This window comes from Coregonus clupeaformis, chromosome 18 (genome assembly GCF_020615455.1).
Source record: "Coregonus clupeaformis isolate EN_2021a chromosome 18, ASM2061545v1, whole genome shotgun sequence".
Classification (NCBI taxonomy): Eukaryota; Metazoa; Chordata; class Actinopteri; order Salmoniformes; family Salmonidae; genus Coregonus; species Coregonus clupeaformis.
The window spans coordinates 18,597,535-18,615,179 of NC_059209.1; the positions used below are offsets into that span (position 1 = coordinate 18,597,535).

The following is a 17,645-nucleotide window of genomic DNA, read 5'->3' on the forward strand; positions in this document are numbered from 1 at the left end:
TTTAAAAATGATAATCTTCATCAATCTACACACAATACCCCACATTGCAAATGTATTAAAAATAAAAAACTGAAATACCTTATTTGACATACAGTACCAGTCAAAGGTTTGGACACACCTACTCATTCAAGGGTCTTTCTTTATTTTGACTATTTTCTACATAATAATAGTGAAGACATCAAAACTATGACATAACACTTATGGAATCATGTAGTAACCAAAAAAGTGTTAAACAAATCAAAATATATTTTATATTTGAGATTCTTCAAATAGCCACCCTTTGCCTTGATGACAGCTTTGCACACTCTTGGCATTCTCTCAACCAGCTTCATGAGGTAGTCACCTGGAATGCATTTCAATTAACAGGTGTGCCTTCTTAAAAGTTAAATTGTGAAATTTCATTCCTTCTTAATGTGTTTGAGCCAATCAGTTGTGTTGTGACAAGGTGGTGGTGATATACAGAAGATAGCTGTTAAGATAATTGATTTACTAACTATTTCAGTGTCTCTGTGTGTCTCCCAAAAGGTTGTAATGCTTTTGGATCAAGAAACGGACAGAGTCCCGGTCTGCATAGTCAGGCCTTTAGTCATTGAGAATTCTGTTATCACAATTTCAGAGTCCATCTTTTATACTCACACGTCATACAAAAATCCCTCCCCTTTTAGGCGGGCTGTACACTTTTCACACAGTTTCAGGGTGTAATAATTAGTCATTATTAATTTACCAAATTCTTCTATCAATTCCACCCTTTGACTAAATATTACACACATACTCACAAAATATATGTTGTTATAGAAAGGAATCACACACATTGAAGTATATAAGTTGATTTTGCATATAAAATGAATCACTAGTACAAAACAGACTATAAAAATACAATTTATCTTGCATTGCTACCAAATTTTACTTCCAACCATAACTCACTCTCCATGTTAGGATTTTCACTATAACATTTATTGAAAAGATAGTATACTAAACATCAAAAAGTGTCTAATTTAATACAGGTTCATCAGGGTTACCCCATGATTAAAAGTGTAACGTTACTCTTTAGCAATGGTATCTAACCTGTTTACCCACTATCTGGAAACAACAGTCTAAGCCTATAGTGAAGAACATTTGCTTCATCACATCCTGCAACATCGGTTAACTAGTACATCATACTTAAAACAAGACTTTAATACACAAAAAATCATTACAATAACTTTTAAACTAGAGATTTATAGTTCTAGGAAAATATCCAGTCACAGTTCTTCGTTAGATTTTCACTGCAACCTTCACACATTAGAATTAAGAAAAGTTTCATCCAGTCTCAAACTATCTGAATCATTGTCGTCCTCCACCAAGCCTGGTGGGTCATATTCTTCATTCCTTAGGTCGGAGTCCGGGATTGGGCCGTATCTCACCATCTGCTGTGATACTTGTGGTCCTCTATAGCTAAATTGGTAGAGTATGGCGCTTGTAACGCCAAGATAGTGGGTTCGATACCCGGGACCACCCATACGTAAAAATGTATGCACACATGACTGTAAGTCGCTTTGGATAAAAGTGTCTGCTAAATGGCATATTATATTATTATTATTATACTGCATACTCCAACGCCTTGCTCACCAACCCTCGGACACAGGGAATAAGACAACATCCACAAAGAACAATCATACCCATAGAAGCTATAGCTGCACCCAGAATAGTTGCAACAATAGCTTTCCATTTTCCAAACATGTTATCAAACCAACCAGTCATTGATGTATTCACCCCCAAATTCTCAGCCCATTCTTCACTTAATGCCGTGAAACCGGCCAGTGCTCTAGTTACTGTGCCATCTGGGGCTGTATTGTTGGGGATAAACATACAACAATGACCTCCCACCATCTTGCAAACTCTTGCCCTTCTCTGCTAAAAGCATATCGAGAGCCAAACTATTCTGTCAGGTCATGAGTGAGGTGACGGATAGTTGGTCTGAAATTCCCTTCACTGCATCCCTTGTCTAATTAACGAACCTTTGTAGATGTAATTAATCCAGTCAACATTTTTATTAATTGTAACCCACCAGAAAAACGTTGTTGTAAACCCTTCTCCAATTTGATCTGTGATTCGCATTACTTTGGTGTCTATAACATTGATAATCTCCGGGGGTCATGGTGAATTGGGGTGCCTTAGTATTATCCTTTTTAAGAGTGGTTATTTTAATATCAGAACAATTAGGTGAGGTTTGGTTTGATCCCAAATCTATCACACAAGAGAACATGGTCTGAGGCATAGGTGCAGTTAGAAGGGTTGGCCTACCTGTTGAACAGGCATAACAATTAGTTTGACCCAAAGCCCTAGCTGTGTAGTTCATCCACCTTACCCAGAAGTTCTCATTTGAAATTCCTTCTACTTCTCCTTGGTTCATTTCCTGCAAGAGGAAATATTCTACCCTTGGTGGTTTAGTGCTATTTAGGATTCCTTCTGAGGGCCTTCCAAGGGGTATTAGACAATTTTTTGATACCTCTGGTGATAACATTAGATCTACCTGCTGTTCTGTCTCGGGGGTGGAAGATTCATTTCTCTCCTGAAAAATGAGCCTCACACATGTATTTGCCCCAACATCATCAACACAGACCCAATAGTTCCTTGCTATGTCATCTTGCATAATTGACTTTACCGTTATCACCAGTTCTGTTTTACATTCATCATGGGTTTGTTTAATTCCCCATTGGTGTGCTGCGTCCATTCCATTCTCATAGTATGTTCCCCAGGTATGTTTAAACACCCTTGCCCAAGTACATGAGCGTTCCCCAGTGCAAATGTATTTACCATACCGTCTAGGACCTAACTTTCTTGTACACGCCCCCTTCTTACCAAAGCCCCCAAAACCTCCTATCTCTTCATGGGAGAAGTCGAATGGTATCTTGAATCCCCCATCTTGTCCTAAACTGACTTTAACTATAAAATAATAATTCCCCCAATAGTCTTTCTTGGTTTCAGTATTTCTACGAGATCGAACCAGTGCATCATTTCCCTGTTTAGGTTGACCTGGATTAATCCATAATATGGTTAACATGATGATGCAGCTCAGAGTCCCCCAAAATCCCCAAAACCGCCATCCCAATCCTGTCCCTGACCCACCTGCCTGGTACTTCCCCATACCCATACCTCTATAAACACCCCACAGTGATGAAAGGTCGGGGTAGAGTTTCTTCGTTAACAGAGTTTACCCCCGAACCCTAGTGGGTCAGTTCTTCTCTTTAACTCTGTGTGTGTTCAACGGTGTTGGTATGTGGGCCTACCTTTTTGCAGTGGGTAACGTGGACCCAAGTGGCTCTCTCAGCTATTCTTATAGCGAAGGCAGTTACCAATAGGACTTGGTATGGTCCCTCCCAGCGTGGCTGCTTTCAATCCTTTTTCCTCAACGATTGGATCCACACCCAGTCTCCAGGTTATATACTAAGAATCACCTTCTCCTTTAATTCTCCTGTAGGACACAAATTCTTAGACATACGGGTATTGTTAACGAACAATTTTCTTATGTGTTCTGCTAGTGTATTCTCTAGTTCTATGTCTGCCTGTTCTGGTCTTGCCAACTGTGGCATTCTGTAAGGTCTTCCAAACACTTTTAATTATAAAAAATAAAATAAACCGTTATACCATAGGCCACAAAGTGTTTCCTAACCTGCTCTACCATCTAACCTGCTCTACCATCCCCCCTACTGACACATTGTTTTACCCATGTGTCAATATTTCCGCATATCAAAACAGTGACTATTACATTTTAATATTTCAACTGTAAGTCGCTCCGGATAAGAGCGTCTGCCAAATGGCCAAAATGCAAAATGTAATAAAGAACATAGGAAATATCTGTTTCCCCGTATATTGTTCCTGTCACCCTTCTTAATGTCATATTTCACTCATTTGCCAATATAATCCCTTACTTCGTATAAGTAAGCAGTGATATTTTATTCCAGGCATCTATTTTTTTTAAAAATTGATATGTTGTCTCCTACTGTCCCTTCATTAAATTCACTAAACCTATAAATAACAAGCCCATAACCACCTTCCGGTAATCTACTGATTTAAACCTGTTGCATTAATGTATTAAAATATAAACCTATTGTTTAATAAATGTAGAACCTACGAAAAATGTTTACTACGCCATCAGCCTAATAGTAAAAACGATCTCCCATTGTTCAACGTGAACTGTCTGCATAACTCACTGTTGTATAAACAAACTATTCAGACATCCGCTTCACATTACCCTCTGCTTCGTTTACTAAATCCACCTCTTATGAAACTCCCAATCTGTCATTGTTTAGAATACAGCAGATATAGGTAACTGTCCTTTCTAAGTAGGCTACAAATAACACCAAACACATGCCGTAGTTGACCAGCATATATTGAATTTATCTCCATAGTATTAATATCCAATGTATTGATTGACGTTCCTTAATGGAAACCCTAAATTGGCTTTGTACAATATTATATCAATTATGTCTCACCCATGACGTATGTCTGGGTGAGCAAGTTAATATATAATTATTATTCCAATTATTATTTTATGAAGTCTTTAGCCTCTCATTCAACACAAATCCCCATCATCAAATATACTCCCAGCAGAACTGACAAAAAAACAAAACAGACTGTGATTTCCAGGACACTGCCCCTTTGTTTCTGGCCTCACTATCTCCCCGAGAGTTGGCATGACTGAACTCCCTTTAGGTCTCTCTTAATGAGTGTTGCTGTGCCCCAGCCAATCAGGGTATTTTTAATGGTTCTGCTTATCTCTGGTCTCATTCCACTGAGGAACGCTATCTTTAGTTGCTGATGGTAGGGCGTATCACTCCCCTGTCTCTGTTCTGGCTCGGATATGCCACTGTTTGCGTTAAACACATCTTTAAGCCTCTCTAAGTACTGGCTGACAGTCTCACTATCCTCTTGTTTACACTCATGTACTTTAGAGAAGTCTACATGACGATGGTAATGTTCTCTGAGGCTATTACACAATTCAGTTATTTTTCCCAACATACTCTCCGTGATCGGCCCATGGCAAAAGTGCCCTCTGGGCATCCCCTGAAACCCACTGCCCTCTAACGGCAGCCCAAACCTTACTATTCCTTCTACCGCTCGGGCCACGTCCCTCTGTGTTCATGGCTTGTATACATCTAAGGTTGCTGGGGCCCCTTCATTCCCTGCCAATAGATTAGGTAAGGCTATCAGTGGGTATTGGCCCCCTCCTACTCTCTCATCTCCTGACTCATACTGACTCCCTCCTGAGCTTAGCTCCTAACTGGACTTTTGTTGTGGGGTTCAAGTCTCCTCAGGGACCTGGGTCTTCCACCCTTCGGTCCCTTGACCCCCCTATTGTACCCTAGTACTCTAGTTACTTTCTTAGCCTTCTCTTTCTGGCTTTCTGCTCTTTAACTTCCGTTTTCTGTCTCTTCTTCTCCCGTTCTCTTGGCCTCAGCCATGTACAGTGGGGAAAAAAAGTATTTAGTCAGCCACCAATTGTGCAAGTTCTCCCACTTAAAAAGATGAGAGAGGCCTGTAATTTTCATCATAGGTACACGTCAACTATGCCAGACAAAATGAGGGAAAAAAATCCAGAAAATCACATTGTAGGATTTTTAATGAATTTATTTGCAGATTATGGTGGAAAATAAGTATTTGGTCAATAACAAAAGTTTCTCAATACTTTGTTATATACACTTTGTTGGCAATGACACAGGTCAAATGTTTTCTGTAAGTCTTCACAAGGTTTTCACACACTGTTGCTGGTATTTTGGCCCATTCCTCCATGCAGATCTCCTCTAGAGCAGTGATATTTTGGGGCTGTCGCTGGGCAATACGGACTTTCAACTCCCTCCAAAGATTTTCTATGGGGTTGAGATCTGGAGACTGGCTAGGCCCCTCCAGGACCTTGAAATGCTTCTTACGAAGCCACTCCTTCGTTGCCCGGGTGGTGTGTTTGGGATCATTGTCATGCTGGAAGACCCAGCCACGTTTCATATTCAATGCCCTTGCTGATGGAAGGAGGTTTTCACTCAAAATCTCATGATACATGGCCCCATTTATTCTTTCCTTTACACGGATCAGTCGTCCTGAACCCTTTGCAGAAAAACAGCCCCAAAGCATGATGTTTCCACCCCCATGCTTCACAGTAGGTATGGTGTTCTTTGGATGCAACTCAGCATTCTTTGTCCTCCAAACACGACGAGTTGAGTTTTTACCAAAAAGTTCTATTTTGGTTTCATCTGACCATATGACATTCTCCCAATCCTCTTCTGGATCATCCAAATGCACTCTAGCAAACTTCAGACGGGCCTGGACATGTACTGGCTTACGCAGGGGGACACGTCTGGCACTGCAGGATTTGAGTCCCTGGCGGCGTAGTGTGTTACTGATGGTAGGCTTTGTTACTTTGGTCCCAGCTCTTTGCAGGTCATTCACTAGGTCCCCCCGTGTGGTTCTGGGATTTTTGCTCACCGTTCTTGTGATCATTTTGACCCCCACGGGGTGAGATCTTGCGTGGAGCCCCAGATCGAGGGAGATTATCAGTGGTCTTGTATGTCTTCCATTTCCTAATAATTGCTCCCACCGTTGATTTCTTCAAACCAAGCTGCTTACCTATTGCAGATTCAGTCTTCCCAGCCTGGTGCAGGTCTACAATTTTGTTTCTGATGTCCTTTGACAGCTCTTTGGTCTTGGCCATAGTGGAGTTTGGAGTGTGACTGTTTGAGGTTGTGGACAGGTGTCTTTTATACTGATAACAAGTTCAAACAGGTGCCATTAATACAGGTAACAAGTGGAGGACAGAGGAGCCTCTTAAAGAAGAAGTTACAGGTCTGTGAGAGCCAGAAATCTTGCTTGTTTGTAGGTGACCAAATACTTATTTTCCACCATAATTTGCAAATAAATTCATTAAAAATCCTACAATGTGATTTTCTGGATTTTCTTTCCTCAATTTGTCTGTCATAGTTGACGTGTACCTATGATGAAAATTACAGGCCTCTCTCATCTTTTTAAGTGGGAGAACTTGCACAATTGGTGGCTGACTAAATACTTTTTTCCCCCACTGTACCTCTCTAGCTTTCTCCTTGTCTCATCTTTCTCTCTTTTCAACTCCTGTCTGACTTTCTCTGCCCTTGTGCTGTACTCCTCTACCTTTTGCTCTTCCTCACCTTGGTCTTCCCTTCCTCCTCCAGCCCCTCCTTCCTCATAGGGAGGTGGGGCCGGTGGGGGGGCAACATTGTTCCCCTGCACTCTCCTTCTCCTCACCACGTACACATCATCTGGATTTTCTCTCCATGCCTGGTCTGCCAAGTTTGGATATAACCTTTCTTGCTTTTAAAAGGGGCTGGCAAGGTCTTAAACTCTTCTTCACTGCTCTTCCTACCACCTTCTCTTTTCTTGCTGCCTTCTTCCCGCTTTCTAGCTTCTGCTAGCCATATTCTGGCTGTTTCTAAGCCCTCTCTTTTCTGTTTCTTTAGATCAGTACCACAATTTACATGCATTTGTTTAATCATGGATTCCAGTTTAATTACATCAAGACGCCCAATAAATCCATATTTCTTTCTCCAAATAGGACCATAATACACATTCCGTTTGTCTCGCATTTCCATACATTTCTCGTCCCCAGTTAATTCTGGGACCTCTTGTGAGGATTTGCCCCCCATGGTTGGTACTGTTAAAAATCCCTTAGCCACCTCTTCTATATAACGAGTCAATACAACAAGTAATTCAAAACAGTTTCACACAACACCTGGAATCACCCCTCCCTGTATAGGTAGTCTTGACTAGTCCCCCAGAATTATCTCATACCGTTACAGAGGAATTTATCCCCTCAAATGTAATCTTGACAATTCCTGACAGTCTCATACAACAGAAATGGGTTCTCCCTCTCCTAGTGATCTTAACCGTCCAAATTTACTCAATTATATTAACCTTCTCTTCACTTCTCTTCCACTATATTTCTTTAACCTGGATTATTTGTTGAACATTACTGTTCTATAATCTACTACAGGTTCTCTGAATACAGGGTAGTTTCTTTTGGTAATGGCCTTTACCGTGAATCGTTACAGACCCACCAACATTTCACTTTAAATTGGCTACGCATTGATCAATTTGCTACTTTAAATTATGACGATTAACCTTCAGTCAATATTTTAGCAAGTTCTCAAATCAATTTCCCCAATGAATGAATAAAGACTACTGACCTTATCCTTGCAGCCGAGATTCAATGTAGGTTTGGATTCCGTCACCGTCTCTGTCACTAATCAGGTGTCCTCTGGCCTGTGTTATTGAACCCTTAATGCCAAAGGGCAGGTCTTTCTATTTACGAATGTATCATTCGCCCGTCGACGGTTTTCAGAGTTACCTGGAATGACAGAGGCAGGTATTGGAATCCGGCTCGAAAGGACCAAGCTGTTAAGATAATTTATTTACTAACTATTTCAGTGTCTCTGTGCGTCTCCCAAAAGGTTGTAATGCTTGTGGATCAAGAAACGGACAGAGTCCCGGTCTGCATAGTCAGGCCTTTATTCATTGAGAATTCTGTTATCACAATTTCAGAGTCCATCTTTTATACTCACACGTCATACAAAAATCCCACCCCTTTTAGGCGGGCTGTATTTTTCCACTAAACATGGGTTTAGCTCATGTTTTCCTCTGCTTCTCCTAACCATCAGGTCACACACATATGTTCTTATCATAGTTTACTCCCTGCATTCCTCAGTTATCTCCGTTCTCACAATATTCTGACTGCCTCATTGTACTTCTAACTAAGCTACACATATTATCAGTTTATAGTCTTATGATTCTAACACTTTCACACAGTTTCAGGGTGTAATAATTAGTCATTATTAATTTACCAAATTCTTCTATCAATAGCCCTATTTGGTAAAAGACCAAGTCCATATTATGGCAAATAAGCAAAGAGAAACAACAGTCCATCATTACTTTAAGACATGAAGGTCAGTCAATACGGAACATTTCAAGAACTTTGAAAATGTCTTCAAGTGCAGTCGCAAAAACCATCAACTCGCTATGATGAAACTGGCTCTCATGAGGACCGCCACAGGAATGGAAGACCCAGAGTTACCTCTGCTGCAGAGGATAAGTTCATTAGAGTTACCAGCCTCAGAAATTGCAGCCCAAATAAATTCTTCACAGACTTCAAGTAACAGACACATCTCAACATCAACTGTTCAGAGGAGACTGTGTGAATCAAGCCTTCATGGTCAAATTGCTGCCAAGAAACCACTACTAAAGGACACCAATAAGAAGAAGAGACTTGCTTGGGCCAAGAAACACGAGCAATGGACATTAGACCGGTGGAAATGTGTCCTTTGGTCTGGAGTCCAAATTGGAGAGTTATGGTTCAAACCGCTGTGTCTTTGTGAGACGCAGTGTGGGTGAACGGATGATCTCCGCATGTGTATTTCCCACCGTAAAGCATGGAGGAGGAGGTGTTATGGTGTGGGGGTGCTTTGCTGATGACACTGTCTGTGATTTATTTAGAATTCAAGGCACACTTAACTAGCATGGCTACCACAGCATTCTGCAGTGATACGCCATCCCATCTAGTTTGGGTTTAGTGGGACTATCATTTGTTTTTCAACAGGACAATGACCCAACACACCTCCAGGCTGTGTAAGGGCTATTTTACCAAGAAGGAGAATGATGGAGTGCTGCATCAGATGACCTAGCCTCCACAATCCCCCGACCTACACCCAATTGAGATGGTTTGGGATGAGTCGGACCGCAGAGTGAAGGAAAAGCAGCCAACAAGTACTCAGCATATGTCGGAACTCCTTCAAGACTGTTGGAAAAGCATTCCAGGTGAAGCTGGTTGAGGGAATGCCAAGAGTGTAAAAGCTGTCATCAAGGCAAAGGGTGGCTATTTGAAGAATCTCAAATATAAAATATATTTTGATTTGTTTAACACTTTTTTGGTTACTACGTGATTCCATGTGTTATTTTATAGTTTTGATGTCTTCACTATTATTCTACAATGTAGAAAATAGTAAAAAATAAAGAAAAACCCTTGAATGAGTAGGTGTTCTAAAACTTTTGACCGGTAGTGTATATGGCCAATATACCACGGCTAAGGGCCTTATTGCTTAATTATGTTCCAGCCCCCGACCCTCCGCTCAATAAAAAAATCGTCCCGCGGCTGAATCTAGCTGATGATCCCTGGACTATGGGCTATTTAGAATTTGACCTCAAGAGAAAGGGGATTATGAATGTTTACACATCAGAAATAATTTCCTTGTTCTCCCATTGTCATTTCTGTCTCCTTGTAAGAATGGTGCTGGTGAAAAACAAAACACTTGGGTGTGTTAGATTCAAAGATTAAGTTACATCTCCAGTGTCAAGGAGAGGCGATGAAGTGGAGTAGTTTTCAAAGCATCATGTAGGTCAACAGTAAATGAGGCAGTGTGCAACATTCTTATTGACTATAAATGTTTCTTTCGGACTCTTTCTCTTCCTCCCTCTACTGTATTTGGGGCTGGAGCGTTACCATGGTGTCGGTATTCTGGGCTTTAACTCTCCAGAGTGGTTCATCTCAGACATTGGCTGTATCCTGGCTGGGTAATAATAACAAACTTTTAACAAGATTAAGATCACTTTATTGGTCAATTGTCCAACCGAAATGTGACATCCGCTTTTAACCCAACCCCTCTGAAAGACACACACAGGTTTTTGGAGAGGTGCTCAAGGGCACAACAGCAGGCCAATGTTTTCCCACATCAGACCCGGGATTCGAACTTGCAACCCTCCGGTTACTGGCTCGCCTCTCTAACCGCTAGGCTACTGTACCTGCCGCCCCTATTATTATACATCTAGCATGCACTATCTTACCATGCACTACCCTGCACTATTGTTCATACTGTAAATGCTGTGAGACTTGGACAACCAAATGCTTCCTCATAGAAAGTATTCATCCCACACAGCAATCACAGTCTAAACCACCTCAATAAGAAAGTTGTCTGATCTGATGTGTGTTGTGTGCCAGGGGCTTTGCTGCCGGCATCTACACCACCAACTCCCCCGAGGCATGTCTGTATGTAGCAGACTACTGTGAGGCCAACGTCCTTGTGGTGGAGAACCACAAACAGCTCCTCAAAATCCTCCAGGTGAGACCCCATAACACATACTGAACTATACTGTTGCCCTGGTTGTGTCTGCCAATAAAATAAAAAAGAAATGTCTACAACTCTGGTGATTTAATTAGACGCAGAAAAAATAAGTTTCGATCTGAGTTGGATCTTCGTCAGGTCATACACCACTGTGAAATACACCTACTTAAATAACCTCTAGAGGCATGTACATCTGGTCAATTGACTATATCCAGTCAATTGAATACATATGACACATTAACATCAAAATAAATATTACACAGTAGACATAAAGAAAAACATTAATACATTTTGGTTTGTTTATCCATGTCAAGTAATATAGGTGTGCAATAGATCTTAAAAACTGAAAAATGCCAATAGCCATAGAACCTATGCACAGAATTATGCAAACATCCATCCAGAATTATGAAAAAAAGAATTTAAAAAAAGTATGAATCCAATACTGCGCTCTGTTTTATTTGTAAGTCGATCAAGTGAATATGTTTCTTGTTTTTGTGCCGAAATGATTAATTCTAAAATTCCTACTTTGTCCATACCTTTCAGATTAAGGACCAGCTTCCACACTTGAAAGCTATCGTTCAGTACAAGGATGAACTGCAACAGAAGCTGCCAAACTTGTACACTGTAAGTTTGCATCGAAAAAATATCTATAAGCAAGATCAAGTTTACCCAGCTGGAAAAAAACATTATTTATTTGCATAATAGATAGCAATGTTAGTAGCACACAGTATTTCCTATAATTTTTCATGTCCTACACTGTAACTGTGAGACTGTTAATCCATTCACATTACTGAGAAAACTGAGCTGCACTGGGCTGGCTTTGTTACACATCCACCATAGTTGTTGGAAAGGATAATGTGAAAAGAAAATATCCAAGCCAGCACAGTATGATTCGGATTGGATCTATAATGTGAACCAGGCGTTACTGACTCAACCTCTGTCCTCCTACAGTGGGCTGAGTTTATGAAGCTGGGTGAGGAGGTGTCTGATGAACAGCTGAATGCTGTGGTGGACAGTCAGAGGGCTAACCAGTGTTGTACGCTCATCTACACCTCTGGAACCACAGGCAAACCCAAAGGGGTCATGCTGAGTCATGACAATGTGAGTAATGACAATGACATGACAATAAAAATAGGCTATTGAGGAAAAAGCTCTATATTGACATGTACATTTACTGTACTGCAGTATCCAGCTGGCTCCCCCTTCATCCTCACAGGATGTGGTGGCTCCCTCAGACACATTACAGTAGTACTATATGGTGGAGATAGCTCTGGGGCCACTGGGCACTGGATACAGTATGTGAAAGAGTCACAATTTTGTCCATGTATTGTTCACGGCAAGGACAAACAAAAATGTAGCTTATAGTTTTTCCTCTAAGTGGTGACCGACTCTCTCCTCAGATCACCTGGACTTCAAATGCGGCGGGCACCATGCCAGATCTGAAACATGGTGAGGAGGTGGTGGTGAGCTACCTGCCCCTGAGCCATGTAGCTGCCCAGGTCAACGACATGTGGATCGCCATGAGATTCGCAGGGGCGACGTATTTCGCAGAACCAGACGCCCTGAAGGTCAGAATCCCTAACTATTATACTACAGATAATGATGCTGTGCATTACTTTCCTTTCAAAATGCTATTTACAATGAGAACAATTGATTGAGGTGTAGTGGTTTGGTTTTCACTTGGTTGGGAAGGGTGGGACTGGAGTAACGGGATGTAACTTGATAATTTCATAGGGCTCTTTGGGGAATACACTGAAAGAGGTGCGCCCCACCAGTTTCCTGGGAGTTCCCCGTGTGTGGGAGAAGATGCAGGAGAAGATGAAAGCCATTGGTGCCAAGTCCTCTGGTATGAGGAAAAGAGTGGCAGACTGGGCTAAATCCATCGGATTGCAAGCCAGCTACAGTGCCATGAATGGGTAAGAATTTATCTCAGGTTCTTGTTGTTCAATCAAACCCACACTTCAGAAATAATGCAGATTTTCAGTGCATCAAATTTCACCCATAGACATGATCTTATCAACAACAATAAAATAAAAACATGTATCCTCACTCACGCCCAAATAGCATTTTTTGTATTCTAAACTAGATTCAATTCCAGCCAAGTTTGGCGACTAGTAAGTATTTTTTAACCTCCCGCTTTGGGCTGGATGTGTCAATGTGTTTTTTTCATTCATGCATAATCTGTGAGCAGAATTACTGTCTTACCTCAATTAGCCAGGAAACCCCTAGTTTGTTTAATAGAAGCTGTGCGGCACCATTTCCCCTACATTTTCCACCACATGGGCCAGCCCCCTAGCAATTAGAGTTCCAGCCAATCAGCCCCTCACCATTTGAGTGACAGCTAGCAAGATGCACACACAGCAGAGCGAGAGACAGTGGTGTACATATCTGCACGTGTGATGTAGTACCTAATTTTCAGGGACCGCCTTTGGCTCGTGAATGCCACTTTCAGAACTACTGGCTTAAAAGTATACAAAAGTAACAGAGAATCTCGTTAATCTTTTACACCATGTGTGTTATTCCTCCCTGTTTGTTGTGGATTCCAGTGAGAACCTGTTGCCCTGGGGCTTCATGCTGGCAAACAACCTGGTGTTTAAGAAGGTTCGCTGGGCCATGGGCCTGGACCGCTGCAGGAACTGCTTAACAGGAGCAGCACCCATCACTAAGGAGACCCTGGAGTACTTCATGAGCCTTAGCCTCCCCTTGTATGAGCTTTATGGGATGAGTGAAAGCACCGGCCCTCACACCATCTCCTGGGAGAATAACTTCAAGATCATGAGGTCAGCAACTAGAAAACTAGGATGTCCACTGCCATTTTTAATGACTGTTTACATTCATTAATTTGTAGTTGACAAAACTATCATTGTAATAGCAAAACATGAATTGATACCGATAAGCCATCAGATATAAAAGTGACATTTAATACCTTCTTGCTTTGCGGTCTCACTGTATAAAGAATTGACAGAAAATATCATGATGTTGTCCTCAGCTGTGGAAAAGTGGTGATTGGCTGCCAGACAAAGTTAGACAAGCCAGACGAGAATGGGAATGGTGAGATCTGTTTCTTGGGGCGTCATGTGTTCATGGGCTACCTGAACGAGCCAGAAAAGACTGAGGAGGCCCTGGACCAGGAGGGCTGGCTGCACTCTGGAGACCTGGGCAAGCACGACAAGGACAACTTCCTGTTCATCACAGGGAGGATAAAGGGTATAGTACTTATTTATAGTTTATTTTCTAGATGTACAGTATATAGCCACTACACAACATGGCTGCCAGTGTTGGGTGTCGATGGGAGTAAGATGCTGTTTCTCCTAGACACTGATCTAAGGTCAATTTTGTGTACCTTCCCCTGATCCTAAGTCTGTGCCTAAGGGTAACTTCTACCTTGAGCCTGGATATACAAGATAATCATAGTTGAACATCATGTAGATCTATGATCTAAATATCTAGCTAAGTATGACATATCTTGTCCTGCAGAGCTGATCATAACAGCAGGAGGGGAGAATATTCCACCTGTGCCCATTGAGGATGCAGTGAAAGCAGAGACCGCCATCATCAGCAATGCCATGTTGCTCGGAGACAAGCTGAAATTCCTCTCCATGATGCTCACGCTCAAAGTAAGGCCTCAAACGTTAGATGTGGACTGTATTGCCAACTCCTATGTTCATTGGCATGCTTTAGAATTCTTGCTTTAGAATTATTAAGCAATTAGAATAGAATTATACAGCACAAACAGATCTGGATCCAGGCTCTGTTCAGAAAGATTCTTGGATCACTCCTAACTTTTGACCCCACTCTCCCTCCGTAGTGTGTAGTCGACGACAATGGCGATCCGACGGACGAGCTGACCCCAGAGGCCTTGGCGTTCTGCCAGCAGCGTGGCGTCATGGCAACCAAGGCCTCTGAGATTATAGCCAGTAAGGAGCCAGCTATTTACAAGGCCATTCAGGAGGGCATAGAGCGCGTGAACGCTAAGGCCCCCTCCAACGCCCAGAGGGTCCAGAAGTGGTTTATTTTGGACAGAGATTTCTCCATATCCGGGGGAGAACTGGGTGAGTCAATCAGTGTGAAAAATATATTTTTATTAAATTAAAGCTAGTTTGCTAAACTAAAGCTAGTCTTGTGACGTTACTGTATGTAATTTTCAATAGATAATTAGCTTTTTCATAATTTGACAAAGAACTCTGAGAGCGAAGTAAATGTTTTGCCAGTAATGTTCATCACGTATAGTATCTGACAAGGCAGTCTTGTGACTGTTTCATACTAAACAACATTCCTCTGGATACCATTGCATGATATCATCTTTCTTCCATGCTGTTGAGTATGTCAAATGTGATTGGAGCACAAGAAAAAGAGGACACTCATTTTGAGAGCACGTTAAGTCTGATTGAATATCATTTCCTTCTTCTATATTCTCTCCAGGACCTACCATGAAACTAAAGAGGGGGGTTGTTGTCAAAATGTTCCAGGAGAAAATCAACGCTATTTATGGAATGGCACAAGAATAACAGAGGGACTCAAAAAGGACTGGAGAACATTGGACTGTTGTAGTTATTGACCTATTAAGTGCATCTGCTCCATATCAATATTTAAGCTGTTTTTATGTACATAAGATTACACAGCAATGATATTAGCACTTTTCTGTAAATATACCATATAATCATCATCGCCAAATCTAGTGTCCACGACTGTGCAAGCAGTTTGTGCTTCTGGTAAGCTACTCTGCAAAAAGGAACTGTAATTGCAACCATAGCGAAAATGTCAAAGTCGTATCACTGTCATAGGCTTTTTAGTTTATTATTTGTAAAATATATGAACATGTTTGCAAAAAAACACTTATGTTCTCTCAACATGTTCCAGGAGAATCTAAAGACATACCAAGGGCAATCATTTAGCAATGCTATATTGTACACATCATTTTAAGTAAAGGACAATGATATCGAAACAAATGATTTTATCATTGTTATGTTTGTCAAGTGATTTCATAAAAATACTACTTTGAATCACAATAACATGGGTGATACACTAATACATTTGTTTGAATTTTACCCAATGCTTTTCCGTGTACATTAAGAAATATTAAAATGTAAATGTGTATGTGTTAAATGAACATGATCAATAAAATCAGAAAGGATTTAAAGCCATCAAGCTGTTCTGGACAATAAAAGTAACTTTGGTAGTATCTTACATGCACCTTACTTGCTGCTGTCCAAGTTAGTGTCTGTTGTTTCACTGGAACAGCAATTACGAATCTCCTCATCAGAGAACAGTGCCAGTGATGTGACAGCTATGACTTGATAGAAACCATTTGTGAAGAGGCTTTATACTCCGGAAATATAATTACCATCGGAGGTTCTGCTGAGCTAGCTACATACAGTGCATTCGGAAAATATTCAGACCCCTTGACTTTTTCCACATTTTGTTACGTTACAGCCTTATTCTAAAATGGAATAAATTGTTGTTTTTCTCTCTCATCAATCTACACACAATACCCCATAGTGACAAAGCAAAAACAGGTTTTTATTAATTTTTGCAAAATTATAAAAAATTAAACACTGAAATATCAAATTTCTATAAGTATTCAGACCCTTTACTCAGTACTTTGTTGAAGCACCGTTGGCAGAGTATTCAGGACCCTTCCCCTTTTCCACATTTTGTTACGTTACAGCCTTATTCTAAAATGGATTTAAAAAATAATAATCTTCATCAATCTACACACAATACCCCATATTGACAACGTGAAAACTGGTTTTTAACATTTTTGCAAATTTATTAAAAATAAAAAACAGAAATACCTTATCTGACACACAGTACCAGTCAAAAGTTTGGACACACCTACTCACTCAAGGATCTTTCTTTCTTTTTTACTATTTTCTACATTGTAGAATAATAGTGAAGACATCAAAACTATGACATAACACTTATGGAATCATGTAGTAACCAATAAAGTGTTAAACAAATCAAAATATATTTTATATTTGAGATTCTTAAAATAGCCACCGTTTGCCTTGATGACAGCTTTGCACACTCTTGGCATTCTCTCAACCAGCTTCATGAGGTAGTCACCTGGAATGCATTTCAATTAACAGGTGTGCCTTCTTAAAAGTTAAATTGTGAAATTTCATTCCTTCTTAATGTGTTTGAGCCAATCAGTTGTGTTGTGACAAGGTAGGGGTGATATACAGAAGATAGCCCAATTTGGTAAAAGACCAAGTCCATATTATGGCAAATAAGCAAAGAGAAACAACAGTCCATCATTACTTTAAGACATGAAGGTCAGTCAATACGGAACATTTCAAGAACTTTGAAAATGTCTTCAAGTGCAGTCGCAAAAACCATCAACCCGTTATGATGAAACTGTCTCTCATGAGGACCGCCACAGGAATGGAAGACCCAGAGTTACCTCTGCTGCAGAGGATACGTTCATTAGAGTTACCAGCCTCAGAAATTGCAGCCCAAATAAATGCTTCACAGAGTTCAAGTAACAGACACATCTCAACATCAACTGTTCAGAGGAGACTGTGTGAATCA

The 17,645-nt window shown here is 40.8% G+C and overlaps 1 protein-coding gene across 1 annotated transcript; it reads left to right on the forward strand.

The window, feature by feature from the left end:
• Positions 1-10,402: 10,402 nt before the first annotated feature.
• Positions 10,403-16,258, forward strand: LOC121550710 (long-chain-fatty-acid--CoA ligase ACSBG2-like). The gene is made up of 11 exons (XM_041863069.1): positions 10,403-10,566; positions 10,991-11,111; positions 11,658-11,738; positions 12,066-12,215; positions 12,515-12,682; positions 12,849-13,030; positions 13,661-13,894; positions 14,104-14,321; positions 14,592-14,731; positions 14,923-15,166; positions 15,537-16,258. Exons 1-11 carry the CDS (start codon positions 10,403-10,405, stop codon positions 15,620-15,622), a joined length of 1,788 nt encoding a protein of 595 aa, XP_041719003.1. The 3' UTR covers positions 15,623-16,258.
• Positions 16,259-17,645: the final 1,387 nt, after the last annotated feature.